Here is a 19,401-nt window from a genome sequence, read left to right as displayed (position 1 = left end):
GTCATTTAACTGCGGTTGATTTGAAGATTAAAAACGACATGTCGACCAACCCTGAAGGATCGGTTCCGAATAAAACATCGACATTTCCTCTCTTTCCCCAATCGCTCTCTCCTTCAACATTGGTTTAACTTTTCGTCGTGATTTCTGTTTAATTAGGAAGATGGGATTTGGATCAAGTAACGCACAATTTCAATCTACAACCATGGTTTTTGGGTTTGGATCTTCAGGCGTTTTCATGGTCGATTCATCGGTTATCGCTAATCAGCTGCCGCGATCCATATGAGATGCATGGCGGCAATATCATCCCGTTAGTCTCTCGTTTTGTGCTCTGTTATTCCACCACGATTAGATGACTCTTCACGGAAGTCTCCCCTGGAAAATTTCCGCCACTCGCGTTTTTGGTTGGTAGGTTAATTTGCAGGTTTGTTTCCCCATTTTCGTGAATCTTTTGGTACGTGTTTGTATGTCTTGAATATTGATTTTGCCCCTTCAACTGGATTTGAGTGGTCTTTGACTTGATGGTAGCTCGAGATGGTACCTCCTGTTTTTCTATGCCTTATCGTTGTGTTCTCTAGTGTCGGCTCCGATCGGCGGTAATCGTTTGTTGTTTTGGTACTCCATCTTTTGGATTTGGGTGTGTTCTATTTGATATGAACTTGATTTCTTTGACTGAGATCATATTCAATCTGTTGAAACTTTATAATCCATGCATCTGATAATAAATTACTGGCTGTAGTCGTAAGTGCTTTTGTTGTAATTACAATTCTTGAAGTACTCTGCGGGATTCTCCAAATCTTCCATATTTTAATGAAGATCTGCCAGATTGGAGTATGATACTTTCTTATCATAGCAATAGGAAACTGAAGAACAAAATGGCAATGGAGGGGTATCAAGGTGTAGGTGGAGGAGGATTGATCTTCTGTTGGTATATTCATAAACAATGTTTTTGGTTTATGAAATACTCGAGTCTCAGTTCATTAGAGTTGGGAAGAACACCCCCTCTTTGATGAAAATAGAGGTATAATTTTCTAAGGATTTGAATTCTTTTATGGTGTTATCTGTTCCTAGGTTCCGCCCTATGCTTTTCAATTGAGTTCTGGATTCTACGAGTCCGTTGAAGAGTCGTTCGGACGGTGATCTCTCCTCCGTTAGTAGGGACAACTTTTCTCGGAATCTGGATTTACATTTCGAATCGGAATCTAGGACTTTTTTGTCTTTGGATTATTGGATTAATGTGACAACTTTCTTGGAATCTAGATTTACATTTCAAATTGGAAACTAGGATTTGTGTTTGGATTATTGGATTAATGTTCTGTTAGCTATTGTGTTCGATGTTCTCTTGCTACAAGTTAGAAGACTGGTAAAGACAACTATATAAAGCTTGAATTTTGACTGTAATTAAGCAGCTGGTTAGGAGCTGCTTTTTTATGTCAGTTTTCTATTTCTAAGGACAAAACTAATAACACATACTTGCTCTTATAGTTCGTATGAATAGTTTTCCTGATATATCGTCATTGTTCACTTGCCCCTTTCATTCTCGTTTATCAGTTCCAATTTTGGAGGAGGGAGGGTATGGCTGACAAATTAGCAAAAGACATTAGATGGAAACCTTAGAAAAGGGGGTGTCATGATCTGAATTTCGAGCATGTTAGTGTAACAGTTCAAGCTCACCGCTAGCAGATATTGTCCAATTTGACCCGTTACGTATCACCATGAGCCTCATAGTTTTAAAACGCGTCTACTGGGGAGAGGTGGACACCCTTTTATAAGGAATGCTTTGTTCCCCTCTCCAACCGATGTAGGATCTCACAATCCACCCCTTTAGGGCCCAGCGTCCTCGCTGGCACATTGATCGGTGTCTGACTCTGATACCATTTGTAACAATTCAAATCCACCGCTAGCAGATATTGTCTACTTTGACCTGTTACGTATTGTTGTCAACCTCACGATTTTAAAATGCGTCTATTAGAGAGAGCTTTCCACCCTCTTACAAGAAATGCTTAGTTCCACTCTCTAACCGAGGTGGGATCTCACAGTTAGCGGGTTGTCCTTAATCCTATTAACTTATTCACTTTTCTGCAATTTTGATTCATTAGAAGCGTTTCCTAGAGCTGGAAGATTCAATGTTCTTGTTTGATTTGCTCTAATTATCATATTGAATTTGATCTAGATAGAAAACCCACGATCCCTGATATGTTTCAAGTTGCATATATACAAGGGCAACTCAAATTCTTTGCCTAACCCAATTCATTTCCCCACACTTAAAATTATTTTACTGATTCATTTTACTTTGGCCTGCAGTTTCGCTGGATTGACGAACACAAATATTGACACACCAGCAAAAGAGAATTGGAAAGAATTCAGAGTAATGTAGCCGGAAATGAAGCCATTAATGCAATTACAAGCTACAGAGTGCTAAATCTTCACTATGTTGTTTACCCTATCCCATCTAGTGCCATAGATATCTACAAGAACAGGCAATCCCTCCCCTTCACTGGAAGAGAAAACATTAAAAAAAAAAACAAAAAAACAAAAGAATTTGATCCACTAACATAGGATAATTTTGGTACAATTCTATACAGATTTGGCACTGGCACTTGGTAGCTCAAGTATCGTTGTTTTTGTCAACTAATTGATCATGCACGTTTGGCTGCTTCCCTTTCTGCTGTGCATTAAAACAAAGACGATTAGATATAAACATCCATTTGGCTGAATTCAACAATCGGTAAACGAATTATCTCCAGTTTCTCTAATTTGGTAGAATCATGAATACAATACAGAGGAAAATATTAAACGAATTTGCTCGAGTCCCTGTCGTGCTGTAATCCGAGTTTCGTTTATCTCTATTTGTTTCTTCCACAAGAACGTTTAACATTCGATATCAGTATGTGAAAAAAAAAAGAGGAAATTCCTGCTATTATTTTGTAGAAGAGGGGAAATACACACGGGCATTAAGAAAAATCCTCATACAAACACATTTAAATGATTATTTTCTACCAAAAGAGGAAGAAGAAATGAGATATACAACAGAATGTAGAGATACTGACATCATGTACACATATATTTATTACCACTTTCACCATCAGATGTATAAGCCAGTCTAGAAATTGCATCCACAAGTGCCATCTCTTGATCCTGCAAGTCGAATACAGAACACGATTTACCAGAGAAAAAAGGAATGGGAAAAGCATGATAAGAACCATACTTTAAGCACTTTCTTTGCCTTTTCGAGCTCCACGGGATCGGGATTACTTGAGTTGAAAACTTTCTCGACCTGTCGGTGTTCAAAATCACCAAATGGATATCACTGTTTGAGTTTTTATCCAATCTATTTTCAATACATATACACTTACCTCCTTTACTAATACCTCTGTATTAAGTAATTCAATATCATCCACCACTTTCCTTCCAACACTATTTTGTGATGCAGAAATTTCCTTTCTGGATTGGCTCATTGAGCGTCCTCTCCCCCTGCCAGCACCAGGAGCAAAACCACCCGAGCTTTGCGTTCTTCTAAACACACGGCCACTATGGCCTCCTCGATGAGTCATTCTTAGATCCTCCCTATCCCATTGAATATCCTCGGGCGGGATCTGCAGTTATCAGGAGATTTCAGTCGCTGCACACGATTGGACTTCACAACCCAACCACACCAAAATGTCACCATCAAGCAATCCTTATGCCAACAACAAAACATCCTTAGCAGCCACCAAGCTTCTACAAATTATATAAAAGATTCCAAGAACTCAAGCAAATGACTACGGGAAGGAGAGAATTCTATATATGAAGGAGATAATTCCAAGAATTCTACATGTTTTTCAAGAACTCAACAACACATCCTTGGCAGCGACCAACATGTTTCATGGTTCGTGCACCCAATACACTTCCTGAATACTAACACTTTCTAAAAATGACAGAAAATGGCATTAATTTTCAAAAGAATGTACTGAATCCCGTTGATTCTTGTGCATTTCCTAAATTTGTCAACATATTCTATAACTGTCACCCCGTAGACCCTAACAACCCGAAGGATTCAGAGAAATACTTCGGCACAAAAAAGAAAGCAATACTCAAACATACCTCTTTAATATCAACGCATTCCCACGTCTCTCGTGATGTGTTTGCATCATAAACCAAGACATGCTTGTCCTGAAGAAAAAGGCATAAGAAAATATTGTTCCCGAAATGGTTCAAAAACGCTTGAAGCAATTTTTTGCGACTAAGACATGCCTTAACAGGATCGTAATTTCTTATGACAGCCTCGTAGAAGTTGTTGTCGTCGGGCCACCTGGTCCACACTTTCCTTCCAATGAAAGTCTCATCATATGTTGGAGCTTCAGCAGATCCGTTTGCCAGAAAAGCCCCAGAAGAACTACGATTATTTAACTGTCTGCTTCCAGCAGGAACCGAAGAAGAGTACTGCATTGGTTCCATATATGAAAAACCAGTCAATGATGTACTCTAATAAGATAAAAAACGAAGAAACCTTAAATAATCAGAAAACTAGAGACAACCATGTTTTATATGTTGTTGCCAAAAAGGCCCTTTGATACAACAAAAAAACATGGTTTAGAATGCAGAATCAACATATGGAAACCGGCAAGAGTAGTGATACCAATTTACTTGTTTTCTGCTTCTTACGGGATGCCGAAACAGTTGGACTAGGAACAACATCATGAACTGGCAGGGACGAAATGCGACTCACGATTTGGTGCCCACCTGCCTGTCTCCACTCCCTTGTACCATCTCAAAACATAATACAATAGAGTTGAAGAAAGATACATCCGAAAATCGATTAAAATTCTATTGCTTGAGAAACATTCTAACCTAATCTCACGGATGATATCATCGGAATTAACGCTAGCGATCAACTCTCTGTGTTCATCATCTGATACTCTCAATTCTTTCCTAAGCTCTGTTAGCAAGCTTTCTTTATCCTGTCAAACATAGATTATAAACCTCAGTTAATGCAAACCAATAAAGATGAAATATGCACTAGCAAACTTGAAAAGGATGAACACACCCAGGTAATGGCATCCCCTTGGGCTTTTAACGCACGCAGTACAGAGCTGTAAGCTTCTTTTTCGAGATGATGAATCCGGGTCTCCATATCATGCACTCTAGAATATGGAAAAGAACTCAAAACAGACGTCCCCCTTCCAGATATGTGACCTCCTCTAGAAACTCTGTTATGATGTGATGATGGACGATCATCATCAGTACCTGCAGTTATTTCATATGCAGGATACATGATTCTAAACAATGTTATACATAGATTAACTCATCATTTCCCCCATTAACACGATAGAATTCTGATAACATCCTCCGGGTTCCTATAAACTGTTTATAATGATGAAATCCCCATCATGTATACTTTATGTAAGGAACAATTCAACCGAAAAGGGCATTGAAGGAACTCATAATCCAGAAAATCCTAAATCTTCCCAGTCCTAAATGGAATAACTTACGCCCTCGAGAAAAGGGAACCGAAGAGACAATAACTTGGCTTGCCAATCAAGCAACAAAGGGTATCCACCATGATCGAGCACGATAGTCTAAAAATTTCTCGAATGAATGCAAAAACTAAACCTAAATAACGGAAAAGATAATACTCATAACTCAAAAACAAAGGGTAAAACGCGATTAAACCTTCATTTGATGGAAGTGACCAAACCCCAATTTCCGTTAAAACACCAAAAAAACCGAAACCTATTTTCAAGCCCTCGACGAAAATAAAGAGTCCCACCACGCGCAAAGAAAACCCGCCAAATTAAATTTGAAAGAACTCATATTCCAATACAACAAAATCCAAATCATTTCAACCTACCGCTACTGTCGCAGGCTTCATAGTCCATGATCAATGAGAAGAGCCTGGAAAGATTGGAAGAGGACGACCGCAGAAAGTGTTCAAAATGGATTATCGACAAAGAAGAAGCTGAAAACTGGATTAAACGCGGGAGAACGCGGGATCTTGATCAATAGATAAGAACTGCTAGAGTCAAGAATCAAAAGGGGAAATGGGTAAGAAAAAACAAGAAAAGAAATCGATCAAAGAAGATAAAGAAAGATAAAACAGAGTTCGGAGGAAGAACTGAATGTTGACTGGCGCTTGATTATGTGTAGAAGAGAGGTGTCGTCTTCGTCCCCAATGAATACGAAAACCGCGTCTGCAAAAATAACGCGAAACGCCCCCAGAGCTCCAAACAACATTCAACAACAAAAAATGCGCATGTAAAATACAAAACAAATTCAAATTTTTGGCTATATATAGTGCATTTCATTTAAAATAAATAATTTCAATAAAAAATTAAATTAAATCTCAGAACATTACATTATCCGTATCATATACCTCTTATATATTCGTGTGTTACAAAATTTGAGACTCTTCGCCCGATGAACATTTTACATTTTTTTTATTTATAAGGGTGGAATCTCTCCTTAACATACGCGTTTTAAACATCGTGAAACTGACATCGATATGTAATGGATCAAAACGGACAACATTTGTTAACGGTAGACTTGGGTTGTAATGGTATCAGAGCTAAACACTGAATGGTGTGTTAGTTAGGACATTAAACCCCTAAGGGAGGTGGATTGTGAGATTCCACATCGATTGGAGAGGCCGGGAACGAAACATTCCTTATAAGGGTGTGGAAACCTCTCCCGGACGGGTCAAAAGCAGTCAATATCTGTTAGTAGTAGACTGACTTTGGGCTGTTACATCAACTGAAGAGACGAAACCCATTAGAATATAAAAACATAATTATGAGGCTGACGACGCGTTTTTTTTACAGGGGTGTGGAACCTCTCCCTAACAGACGCGTTTTAAAAATCGTGAGGCTGACGACAATACGTAATGGGCCAAAACGGACAATATTTGTTAGTAGTGGTACCAGAGCTAGACATTGGATGGTGTGTTAGTCAAGATATTAGACCCCTAAGGAGGATGAATTGTGAGATTTCACATCGATAAGAGAGGCCCAGAACGAAGCATTCCTTATAAGTATATAGAAACCTCTCTCGTGATACTAATGACAATACATAATGGGTCAAAAGCAGTCAATTTCTATTAGTAGTAGACTGACTTGGGCTGTTACATCAACGTCGGGAGAATACCGTACGACAAAACCCACATAGTTATGTTTTGGGTAACGTTGGCCAAACAAAAAACCCTAGAAGAAGAATAAAAGCAATATCATATTTGATATCTTTGGAAATAACAAGGCAATGGGAAAGAACATGTAATGGCACGTGCTTTGATTTGAATTTCACGTGGTGAGTCACATGAGAATATAATGTTTATATATTATTTGATAATTTAGTACTCAATTTGCAAAGCTCAATGTAAGTGAGTCAGAAAGAACAGTATTAGTCAATTCAGCACTCACATGCTTCTAATCATATTTCTAAAATATTTCAATTATTAATGTCGAATCATACATTAGACAAAGATTTTCTCATTCAACTTCACACCTTTTCTCGTTTCCTTTCCCGAACATGTAACGAATCACAGTGGACATGTGACACTCGAGTAAAGGTAAACGAACCGTTACTATATCTGAATGAGAGCAATCCCAAACATATGAACCGTTACCATAGCTCATTACGTATCGCCGTCAACCTTACCGTTTTAAAACATGTCTGTTAAAGAAAAGTTTCCACACCCTTATAAACAATGTTTCGTTCTACTCTCCAATCAATGTAGGATCTCATAATCCATCCCTCTTTAAGACCCACTTTCAAACTAATGTGGGATTTCACAATCCATTCCCCTTTGGTACCCAGTGTCCTCGTACACCGCCCAGTGACAGACTCTTATACCATTTGTAACAGCTCAAGTCCACTGTTAGCAAATATTGTGTGTTTTGACCCATTACGCACTGCTGTTAGCCTCACAATTTTAAAACGTATATTCTTAGGAGATGTTTCCAGACGTTTAACGAATACTTCATTTCTCTCTCTGACCAACGTGAGATCCGACATGTAAGTGCATTATGTGTCATAATACAAGAGAGGACAAGGGAGGCTATATAATATAAACCATCCACCACCTCCAAATTCACTGAAAACCACGCAAGATATGAAGAAGAAGGCTTCAAACTGCAAATCCTTGTGCTACCTTTTCCTTCTGGTTTTGGTTCAAATTCTCACCATTTCTGCTTCTTGTTGCTGCCATCAACTCCAAACCAATACCCTTTTAGCTACAATGGATCAAAGAAGAAGCTTGCCCAGAAAGCTGCTGCTGCTTTCAAGAACAAAGAACATGAAGAACAACTCCATTAAAGAGCCCAAGAAAGCTGTGGAACAAAGCTTCAAGAAAATGCCCCCAAGTGGAGCAAATCCCATTCAAAATAAGAAGTAGATTTCTTCCCCCCTTTTCTTTTTTTGAGTTTTTGGATCTAAATTTTCAATCTCGAAAGAAGAAAGTAGTGTCGTGATGCGTTTACCGTTCGTTCTAGATTTGATCCAATCCATAGTTCGATGTTTTTTTTTTCTTTGATTGTACATAAATGACCAAGTTGAGAAATTTTTTTTTTTTAATCAAATTTTGATTGGGATTTAGATCTTTTATATAATTAATTTAATTTGTTGCTTGACAAGAAATAATATACATTATTTTATTTTAATATAAATAAAAAAAAACGAAATGGTATTTTTTATTTTTTAAAATTACGCTATTTTAATATTAAATTTTGGGTAGTAGAGAACCGAACCCAACTGGGCCAGAGCCCAACCCAACTAACCTTAGGAAGCCCAATTCAAGTTTACCAGGGCTCTCTCTAACTCTACTCGACTAACCATGGTTAGTAATAGATATTTGAATAAGGTTTTCATATTATTGATACGGGTCAGTAACTATCAATTCTTCTAAGTCATTCTTAGCCATAACTTTATTTTTTAGGATTATTCTCGTTTTAATATAATTTCAATTCATTCATTTACCCGAGCATCCCAAAATTATATACCTAATTAAATAAATAAATAAATAAATATATATATATATATATATATATATATGTGATATTTAACTCTATCCAAATATTTGAAAATTTCAAACCTTTTCTTTTACCAAAAACAAAGTGGTTAAGTGTCCCATTTCACTTTATTTTAATTTTTAATTTTTTTTTCTCAATCTTTAGTTATCCAAGTTTGCAAGAAACTTTGTATTATTTTACTTGGAAGCCAAGGCACATTTCAAATTCTATCTTTTTACACCACCTCATGAGGGTTGGTAATTACATTTTTTATATAATAAATAAATATTGATTTAGATTAGTTTAGATTCAATAATTCATCGACTATTTTTAATTTAATTATTTACCAAAACCACATGCTACCAATATATTAAAATTATAAATTTGGTTCTATAGTTTTCGAATTGTTTATCTCATACCATATAGGCACGTTTTGGACACGTTAAAGAGTTGGTAATTTTATTTAACGGGAAGGATCAAATTTTACAGTTGAGTTAAAATGTTAAAAAGATTGTCGGTTTCTCCACACGAGAGAGTTTAGGAGTGATTATATTATTATACCCAAAATTTAAATGTATTTTTGAGATAAAATAGGAAATAGTTTGAATATAAAAAAAAAATTAAATTATTATTGAAAAATTGAAATAAAATAAAATAAAATAAAAAAGAAAAGATGTTTCATATTTAGACGACACAAAATCCAAAGCGCACTTGCGAAGAAGGCCGCGGTCGGCGTGGTCGCCGTGCAAGTCTTTCTCTCCAATTTAAAATTCCGGCACTCCGTTAGGCGTTGTCGCCAGCATAAGTCGTCATCACCATGATACGAAATTACCAAATTGCCACTGTTTAAATTAAGCATTTGCGTGTCAAAGTATCGGGGAAAAAGTAAGAGCTTAGGGATAAGCGTTGGGAATATTTTAAAAAAACCAAGATTTGTCGTATCACCTTATACCACCCATAAAGAAAGATTAGGTATTTCTTAGTTGATGTTATTATCGGTCAAATGTTCGAATCTTTCACTCTTTATAATATATACCATAATTTAATTTAATTACGTAAAAGTATCGTAAAGCCACATATTTTCAAAAAAAGATACAAAAAAAAAAGCGTTTTATTCTAACTTTTTGAATGTACAAATATTCGATATCATTCATAATATATTTAAATATTTTAAAAATTTATTTATTTATTAGACATAAAATAAAATTAGATCAATTTTCTGTCTAAACCCTAAAAAATTATTGTACGAAGCTTTTTACCTCCACAACATTGCTTCGTCCGGCTTTTGCCCATTGTGAAAAATTCTCCTCTTCTATAGGAGTTTGGGCTGTGTCTAGGGGTGTACATGGTCCGAGTTGGGTTGAGTTGAAGATTTTTTTTTTTTTACCCAACCCAACCCTCTATTTTCGAGTTGGGTTCGGGTTGGGTTGTAAATTTTTTTGAAGTTTTATTAATCCACAAACAAACACAAATCAATTTATAATTATTCACAAAAAAAAAAAAACAAATTCAACCGGGAGGGTAAATTCTAACCTATTAAAACTAAAGACAAAACAAATCCATTAATACTAAAAGATTCTTAATATAATTTATATATTTTTATTTGAATCAGGTCACTCGGGTCAATCCGAGGATTTTGTCCCACGAATCCGAAATCGAACAGATTCAAATTGGGTTTAGAAAAATAAACTCAACCCTACCCAAAATGCTAATCCAACCCAACTCAAAATGCTAATCCAACCCAACCCAACTCTTATAGTTCGGGTTGGGTTGGTCCGGGTTGTCAGGTTGAATGTACATCCCTAGTTGTGTCTTAGTCCCAGTGTGGTTGATCATCCTCTCGAACCAACTATTGATCATTGTCTTGGTAAGCTATTGCCTCGGGCGAATTCCTAATTTTGCTTCATCAATGTATGGGGTATTAGCAACCGAGAGTTTATAGATCTAATTGATATTATTTTAAAATTTTTAAGAAGTGAACACGTGTAATTTATGGATTAAATTAATATTTAAAAAAAAAATTAAACCTTTCCACCTTTATCCACAAAGTCACATGCCACTAGCTTTAAATAAGGAAAGAGTTGAAGGGCAAAATAGTCAACAAATCCCTTTATAAACCAACTAAAGTAGAGGTGAAGTTGTTGTGTGTATGAAAAAATGAAAATGGTTTCCCTTTCGCCATCTTCTTCTTCGCTTCAAATTTTCCCATCATCTTCATCGCTCAAAGCCCTTTTACAGACGCTAATTCTCTCTCTAGCCCGAGCCATTTCTCGAGCCAAAACGACGGCGCTTCACATCCTAAAACAGGCCAACCACCAATCCGCCATAGCTTTCAAGAGGAACAAGAACAAGCTCCTCTTCGGCTCCTTCAGACTCCATTACAACTGGTGCTCCTCCTCCAATTATCACGTGGCTCCCCCGCCGCTCACGTGGGGTGACAACTCCGCCGCCGACCACCTTGCTGGGTACTTGCAGTGGCTGGAAGACAGAGATAAAGAAGAGGAATTATGTCGCCACGTTAATGAAATTGATAAATTAGCAGATATTTTTATTGCCAGGTGTCATGAGAAATTCAGGCTCGAAAAACAGGAGTCTTACCGGAAATTTCAAGAGATGGCGGCAAGAAGCTTATGATTTTATAATATATATAATATATATATTAATTGTAAATTAACAAATGTGAATGTCTCGAGATTTAAACGTGTAATTTAAAAAGTTGAGCTATATTCATATTGGTAAATGCAATAAAATAATTTAATTGTTATTTTTTGTTCTCCTAAAATCTAAAAGTTGACTTTATATATAGTTTTAAAATCTTAAAATATTTGTAAGAAAGTAACCGAGTAGAAATAAAAAAATTCCAAAAATTGTAAATAATATTTTTCTTAAAATGAAAAATAAATTAACTATAACAAATATATATATATATATATATATATATATATTAAAACATAAAACAAAATCAAAATAAGAAAAATATATGAGTTTATGATATTCTAATTCAATTTAATATAAATCGATTTAAAATATCGTTGACTGAATCTTCTTAAAATTCGTCAAGATACCATTTACTTATATATATATATATATATTATTTACAGGAGACTTTTTTCTTTTATAGAAAAAAATGGAAAAATAAAAATTTATTTTAAAAATATTTTTTGAAATCAACTTGCTTTATTTTTTTAATTAAAAAACTCGCATGTTTTAAAAATTAAATGTACCCCAGCTGTTTTTGATTCCTACGAAGATGGATAGTGGGTCAGGTCATATCATTTTTTTTCTTATGAAAAAAAAATTAATTAATTTAAAAAACTTTAATAATATTTTCTTAATAATACAGTCTAATATAATTTTAAAATATATTTTACTGTACATTTAACAGTGTAAAATTGTCGATTATATTATTGCAGTTTTAAATAATTTTGTACGAAAAGAGTTAAACGACGACTCTAAGTCAACGACAGATGTCAAATAAAGGGTGAAAAATTGGTGTGAAAGGAGTGTTAGTTTGGAAATCATTATTAAATTATTAAACTTGTGGTTTAATAAATATTTAGCCAAATTGAGTTGGCCACATGGCCACTTCATTTTTGTCGCAATTTGTTGTTTTCTATGAAGCCTAACATGGTATGGACAAAAATAATGGATTTATTAGAATCATTTTTTAAATAAAAATAAAATAAAATAGACTCATGTTCAAGAAGCAAAATTAAACTTCTCCCAATTGCCAAATCTTATTTTTCCACTTTTTGTTTTTTAAATAATGTAACAATTTAAAATATAATCCAAATCTTACCCTTATGTGGCAACACTTCAAAACATCTTCTAGAACCATTTTTTCTCGTTAAAAAATAAATTTATAATATTTATAAGCTCTCATGCTTTACTCTGAGCTTCCCCCAAAAAGCCTTGTACTAATGGAGATAGTATTTCTCACTTATAAACCCATAATCTTCTACTAAATTAACCAATGTGGGACTCGCTCCCAATAATTCTCAACAATCCTCCCCTTGAACAAAGTACACTATACGTCTCCCCTACACTTTTGACTACACCTTTGAGGCTCACAATTCTTTGTTCGATATTTGAGGATTTTATTGACATGGCTAAGTTTAGAGTATGACTCTGATACCATATTAGGAATCATGACTCTCCACAATGATATGGTATTGTCCACTTTGAGTATAAGCTCTCGTGACTTTGCTTTGGGGTTCACAAAATGCCTCATGTCAATGGAGATATTATTATAAATTAATATCTACGTAACTCTGAATATTTAGGTCTTGTTTTTTTTTTTTTTTAATATTTAAAAAAATTAAGTTATATTTGGTTTTTGAAGTTTGTGATAGGCGTAATAGTTGGGTGGAGAAGGAGTGAAGCTCGGGTGGTGATGCAAGTACGTAATGAGTGTAGTAGCTTATTTGAGCATGCTTTATGTATGACCAATACGAGATGATGGTCTTTCTCTTCTACATCCAAGCTGGATCATCGTAGAATATAGACAAACCAACCAATAAATAGTTGTTTGTTCTCTCCTTTTGATTGATATTAGGTTGTTTCCAAGTTCAAACTATGAGATCGGTTGGAGAAGAGAACGAATCATTCTTTATAAGGGTATGGAAACTTCTCCTTAGTAATGAGACAAAATGGACTATAGCTATTAGCGGTGAACTTGAGCTGTTGCAAATGATACTAAAACTACACACTGGGTAGTGTGCCAACGGGATTGAATAGAAGTCGTTTATCTCGAGATCAATACCATTACTTTTTGAAGAAAAAAAAAAAAAAATCACACTTGTGATGAAGTAGCACATGGTTTAATTTTTTCTTACCTAATCAAAAGCTCACACTTTCTGGTTTTCTTTTTCCATCTTTGAATCTGAATCCTTTTTCGTCAAGAAACCATAACTACTACTTAAATTTTTACGTCATTTCCAGCTTGCATTGAGTAGAAGGCCGTATCGTTGAAGGTAACAAAAGGAGAATCAACGACTAGTTGCACACCGGGATAGCATATAACCCGAATAAGAAGAATCAACGACTAGTCGGATCCTGTGCTCTAAGATCCCAATCGGTTGGAGAGGGGAACGAAACATTCTTTACAAAGGGTGTGAAATTTAAAACCTTGAGGAGAAGTCTAAAAGCGGAAATCCAAAAAAGACAGTATCTACTAGCAGTGAGCTTGACCTATTACAAATGGTATCAGAGTTGCACGCCGAGAAGCGTGCCAATGAAAACGCTGGGTCCCTAAGGGAGGTGGATTGTGAGAGCTTCGCAAGCTAGACGGTGTGCCAGGTAGGACGCTGCCCCCAAGGATAGTGGATTGTGAGGGCTGTTACAAATATTACACCTAAAATACATTTTAGTCCTGACAGATATGATTTTGGTGATCGGTCGTACACTCTCGTATTAAAAATAGTAAATACCTATCTAAATAAAGAAGTTTGGAATAGAAATGTAAAAAAGAAGCCCTAAAGGCTGTGTTCGGTCCAGTTTGGAGCGCTGAACAAGGGCTCAGGTCTGCTATCACTTCAGCGCCAAACGTGTCTGATGACCATCACGAACATGGAGGATTTGAAGAAGAGGAAGCTGGAGGAGACCGTTGGCAACGGTGAATTTTCGTCGGTCGAACATTTGCGGTCTCTCCTCGAACCGCTTCCCAAGCCACAACTCGTCGATCTCCTTGCCAGACTGTGCGTCTCTTCTCCTTATTGATTAAACCACGCTTCCATTTGATCTTCTTTCTTCTTCTTGTTTGTCTTCATGAATTCTCGTAATGTTTTAGTTTATTAGTTCTTCTTCTTCTTTTTCTCACCTGGTTTTGTCTTTCTGTTTACTGCGAAACAATGTTATTGGATGAGATATGGAGTTTCAAAGAATTGGATAATCCGAGCCTTAACTCATTTATGCCTCTGTTGCCGATGTTCTGTTCTACGTTTTTGCGTTCTTAGTTTCCATTGTAGCTGAAGGTTGGGATCTTATTGTTTCGCAGATTATCATTGTATTTTTTTATAAAACACAATCTAAAGTTTAGTCAATTTAAAATTTATCTTTAATAAATTGCTTCTGCCAAAAAAAAAAAAAAAATGTTAAACTATCATGAAGGTTATTTCAAACCAAATTCAGATTTATCTTGGAGTATTTATCTAATACACTATTTAAAAAAGAAGACAAACTCACAAGTTCAAGAATTATAAAAAATGAATTTCAACTCAAAACAAATTTGTTCGAAATTTTTTTTTTGTCTTTATAGTTCTTGAATAGAAATTTTCTTTTGAAAGTAACTTCCATCACTAAGGACTATGGTAAGAATAAGATTTTTGGGTATTCCAATCAGAAGGGTGTTGCTTGAATTGTATGCTGTGTGATTGACATGGTGAATGTGTGTTTGTTTGCGTTGCATGTTGAGGCATAAAGAGGGTCCCAGTATCCTTCCATTGCAGAAGAAATAAAAAGTGTTGCCAGTGCAGATCCTGTCAATCGAAAGCTTTTTGTTCGTGGCTTGGCCTGGAATACCACTTCAGAAACATTGTGTGCTGTGAGTGCAGTTGGTCGTTGCTTGTGTTTTGCCTGTCATGCTTGTGATTGTTCTCTAGGATATATGTTCTTAGTCCTGGAACATTAAATTTTGGGATCACTTTCTTTTTTAATAATTTTTTCTCCTAGGCTTCTATATCCTACAAAAAGGTGTTCTGTTGGTTTTCTTCCTAACAAGTAGTTGTAATTATTTTCATGTTCAGACGTTTAGCGTCCATGGCGAAATTGAAGAAGGAGCCGTTATCTATGACAAAACGACAGGGAAGTCTCGTGGATATGGTTTCATTACTTACAAGCATATGGAGTCAACTAAAGCTGCTTTAAAAGCACCTAGCAAAATTATTGAGGTAATCACTTACCCCTTCCAGATGTTGTGGAAATATTTTCTATTTGATCAGATGATGTTTTGGAGTTAAATGTGTGTGAAAATAGTTGGGATGGGATGAATAAGTTAACGTTTCTTATTTGGGTTAGGAATACAATGGATTATAAATGATCTTCTCTAGAGTTTATAATTTTTTTTGTTTGCTTTTTTATTCGTTTCGTGAAATAGCACCCTGACCCCACATCTTGTATCCTCAATCGAGTTTCATTTCGACCCCATCTTCTTCATAAAATGATAATTGACGTCTCATTCACTGAGTTATGTTCAAATTGGCAAAACCGGTAGTCTCTTAGGAATACCTACCTAAATGTTGTGATGTGAATCTTTGGGTGAGTATAATAACAAAAATGTCGCGATGTCTCTAAAGACTAGGCCTTGGGGAAGACACAAACTCTTAGAAAAATACAATATTTGGTCTCATCATTTCTTTGTTCGTAGGACGATAGCTGTTGGCTTATGGAGAAGTATTCTTTTTGGATTTTGACCACAATATGTAATGAATCTAATTTTACAAAGATTGAAACTTAATCAACTCCTATATATGAGCTGTATATCCTACTTGTAATAATTTTGAACTTGAACAAAATTTATGCCCTTAAAAGCAGATATTAAGGGTTGTTGATTGACAAGCCTATCTGCAAGGTAAGGATAGATAACTTGAACTTGTAATAAACACAACCAGGTCTTCGTTCCACATATTATAGCTGGTGGCTTACTAAGATATTTCTAAGAGAACTCAAATATTTGTATTTGATACATTCTTCTTAGCTTACTAAGATATTTCTAAGAGAACTCAAATATTTGTATTTGATACATTCTTCTTAATTTAGGGTCGCATGGCTGTCTGCAATCTGGCTTGTGAGGGTCTAAGTGGATCAAGTACAACTCCAGATTTAGCACAGAGGAAGCTATACATTGGTGGGTTATCACCAGATATTACAAGTGAAATGTTGCTGAATTTCTTTGGAAGGTATGGTGATATAGAAGAAGGTTCGGTTGCCTATGATAAAGATACAAATGAATCACGGTTAGTAACATTCTTCTCGCATTTCATTGGGACATTACTTTCTCGGTCGATGTCTATGATTTTTTTATCTTATTGGACCCCACTGCACTGCAGCTATTATATAATTTTCATTTTTTTGTGTGTAGAGGGTTCGGATTTGTTACATATACCACAGTCGAGGCTACAAAGAAGGCAATAGATGATCCAGACAAGACCTTTGGGGTGAGTGACTAATGAGCCTTGATAATAGCCTTTTGAAATAGCCGGTTTAATTTTTAGCATTATAGAAGATTCCAATCATTTAAATCCTCAGATATGCTGTAATTTATGTTTCAAGCGACAAGAAAAAAGGGAAAAGGCCAGAAGTAAGGGTAGTCCTAAGGGTAAGATTATTGCTTCCGGAGTTCTTAAGGGTCCTTTATCTCCTTTCCTTTTCTTACTTGTGGTGGATGATTATTGTGAGCAAGTATAGTTCTCATCACTTTGACTGAATTTTTGGTGGGTTTAAAGGCACCTTCAGAACCCGTGGAAAGAAATTTCTAATAAGCTTTTTTTTTTCCTGATCTAATTTAGTGATGTGGTGGGTGATGGGTAGGGTACTCTGTTTTTGGAGGATAGATGGGTGGGGGATCGCCCCCTTTGCAATGTCTTTCCTAATTTTTATCATTTATCTGTTATGAAAAATTGTTTTGTCGTTGACGTTTTGATTCATGAGGGAGATCATTCTTTTTTTCGTTTGTTCGATAGAGAAACGATGGGGATTATGACTCTCCTTTCTTTAGTGGGAGACTTCAATTTTAGGCAGGGGAGAAAGGATTGTTCGACTATGGAGTCTTCATCCTTCGAAGGGTTTCTCGTGTAAGATCGTATTTTCTTTATCGAGTGGATCATTCTTCTTTTAGGGAGTTTGTGTTATCAATTTTTTGGAAGGTGAAAATTCCAGAAAAGGCGAAGTTCTTTGTCTGGAAGAATTAACACTTCAGACAAACTTTCGAGAAAGTTATCGACCTTGGTTGGGTCGTTCTATTGCATTCTTTTGCAAGCATTTCTATAATGTGGTGAGTGTTTGCAGGGAAGGAACATAATTGTGAAGCTCGCCGATTCACACAGGAACAAGATGATGCAGGCACAAGTACCCCCAGCTATTCCTTCTATGCCATACCCAGTAGCAGCAGCTGGATATCCTCAACCTGGAAAACCACACGGCGGTGTTGCCCCTGTTGGCTATGCATATCCCCCCCAAGCTCTTGCATCATATCATGCTTCATATCCTAGTCTGACGTCCGCGCATGCTTCGTATGCGAGCCAACCCCAAATTCCACATCCCCATCAAGTGATAGGAAAGAAAGACGCTCCCGGACTCCACCTGATCACGCCTACTGGAATGGGAGGCTATCCATATTATATGGCGAAACAATAGATGTGATTTATGGGAGGTGAATTTCAAAACATGATAATATGTTAGCTTTGATTCTCATTCAATGGTTCATGGTTCACTGGTTTTCTGCAGGGATTTGGACATTGGCAATGGCCCTCTTGAAATTGGGTAATCTCTTCATCCTTGTGTAGCTTGTTGGAGTAATATTATTAGCATCGAGAAATAATGCATACTTATTCTTAGGATTAGAAGCAGTTGGTTCTGAGCATGAAACATATTGAACATATGACAGACAGAGTATTCTTGATCTTTCTGAATTGCATTTTACTCTCATTTCCTGTTTTGAATTTAGAAAACGGATCTCATAGTTACTGTAAGTATTAGATTAGATTAGATTAGATTATTTGTGTTCCATTAACAATTTTCTTCAAAGAAGTTCTTCCAAATTTTCTGTAATTGTTTAGGTTTTAGGTTTAAATATCATTTTCCTCTCGTTTTAATTTGTCTCTGTAATTTTAAATCTTTAGATTGAACTACTTTAGTTGAACTTTATCCACGACACACTTCTAGTTGAATTTTATTTTTAGTTAAGATATATGCAAACTAACATAAAAAATTTAAAGAATAATAGAAAAAACGGTGATAAATAGAACCATTTGGATTATAGATTCAAATTTTTCAATTGAAATTAGTGTTATTTGGTCGGAACTTGAAGGGTTCATAAAGTTGATGAACGATCAAGTGATATAAAACTATTAGATTTTGAAAATTAATTTGTTAAGTAAATTAGTCGTGTAATTATTTGTTTAATGAATCGAACTATGTACACATAAATTTAGCTCAGAGATTCAAAACAAATCATTTACAGCTATGCATAATTCAAAGTCAGGCTATGTTGTCAAATTAGTTACTATGATTCAAATTTAGTCAAAATTTACATACTGTTCATATGCCACATATCTTTACCATTTGAAGCTCTAAAGATCGAGCGATCGAAAATGAATATGTTTTTAAGATTACTCTTACTCGGGAATGTTTTTAATTTATTCGTATACTGTTTTTTATCCCAATAAATTTAAAAAAAAATGATGAAAAAGAAAAAAAAAAAAAAAAAAAA

At 35.5% G+C, this 19,401-nt stretch overlaps 3 protein-coding genes and 1 long non-coding RNA gene across 6 annotated transcripts; 3 read left to right on the top strand and 1 right to left on the bottom strand.

Moving 5' to 3' along the window:
- The first annotated feature begins 64 nt into the window (after positions 1-64).
- Positions 65-2,643, top strand: LOC111442421. The gene is made up of 2 exons (XR_002710294.1): positions 65-421; positions 2,302-2,643. It is a non-coding gene; the product is annotated as an uncharacterized LOC111442421 (long non-coding RNA).
- Positions 2,578-6,209, bottom strand: LOC111442420 (protein EMSY-LIKE 1-like). 3 transcript variants are annotated; one of them, XM_023079831.1, is made up of 10 exons: positions 5,828-6,209; positions 5,024-5,223; positions 4,828-4,937; positions 4,616-4,736; positions 4,231-4,419; positions 4,081-4,149; positions 3,354-3,593; positions 3,206-3,274; positions 3,072-3,135; positions 2,583-2,665 (listed from the first exon to the last, which is right to left on the bottom strand). In XM_023079831.1, the coding sequence occupies exons 1-10, from the start codon at positions 5,853-5,855 to the stop codon at positions 2,637-2,639; spliced, it is 1,119 nt and encodes a 372-aa protein (XP_022935599.1). In that variant the 5' UTR covers positions 5,856-6,209; the 3' UTR covers positions 2,583-2,636. The 3 variants fall into 3 exon arrangements, with proteins under 3 accessions (XP_022935597.1, XP_022935599.1, XP_022935598.1); XM_023079829.1 differs by having other exon boundaries at positions 2,578-2,662; positions 4,081-4,419; XM_023079830.1 differs by having other exon boundaries at positions 3,369-3,593; positions 4,081-4,419.
- Positions 6,210-11,129: 4,920 nt separating this feature from the next.
- LOC111442186 lies at positions 11,130-11,739 on the top strand. The gene has a single exon (XM_023079482.1). It carries the CDS (start codon positions 11,133-11,135, stop codon positions 11,607-11,609), a length of 477 nt encoding a protein of 158 aa, XP_022935250.1. The 5' UTR covers positions 11,130-11,132; the 3' UTR covers positions 11,610-11,739.
- Positions 11,740-14,439: 2,700 nt separating this feature from the next.
- LOC111441349 (UBP1-associated protein 2C-like) lies at positions 14,440-18,787 on the top strand. Its single transcript, XM_023078297.1, has 7 exons — positions 14,440-14,671; positions 15,396-15,516; positions 15,719-15,862; positions 16,731-16,927; positions 17,053-17,128; positions 17,979-18,342; positions 18,417-18,787. The coding sequence occupies exons 1-6, from the start codon at positions 14,529-14,531 to the stop codon at positions 18,324-18,326; spliced, it is 1,029 nt and encodes a 342-aa protein (XP_022934065.1). The 5' UTR covers positions 14,440-14,528; the 3' UTR covers positions 18,327-18,342; positions 18,417-18,787.
- Positions 18,788-19,401: the final 614 nt, after the last annotated feature.

The sequence above is a fragment of the Cucurbita moschata genome, unplaced genomic scaffold (assembly GCF_002738365.1).
Source record: "Cucurbita moschata cultivar Rifu unplaced genomic scaffold, Cmos_1.0 Cmo_Scf00004, whole genome shotgun sequence".
Classification (NCBI taxonomy): domain Eukaryota; kingdom Viridiplantae; phylum Streptophyta; class Magnoliopsida; order Cucurbitales; family Cucurbitaceae; genus Cucurbita; species Cucurbita moschata.
The sequence above is the reverse complement of the archived record's forward strand: the minus strand, read 5'-3'. Positions and strand labels throughout refer to the sequence as shown.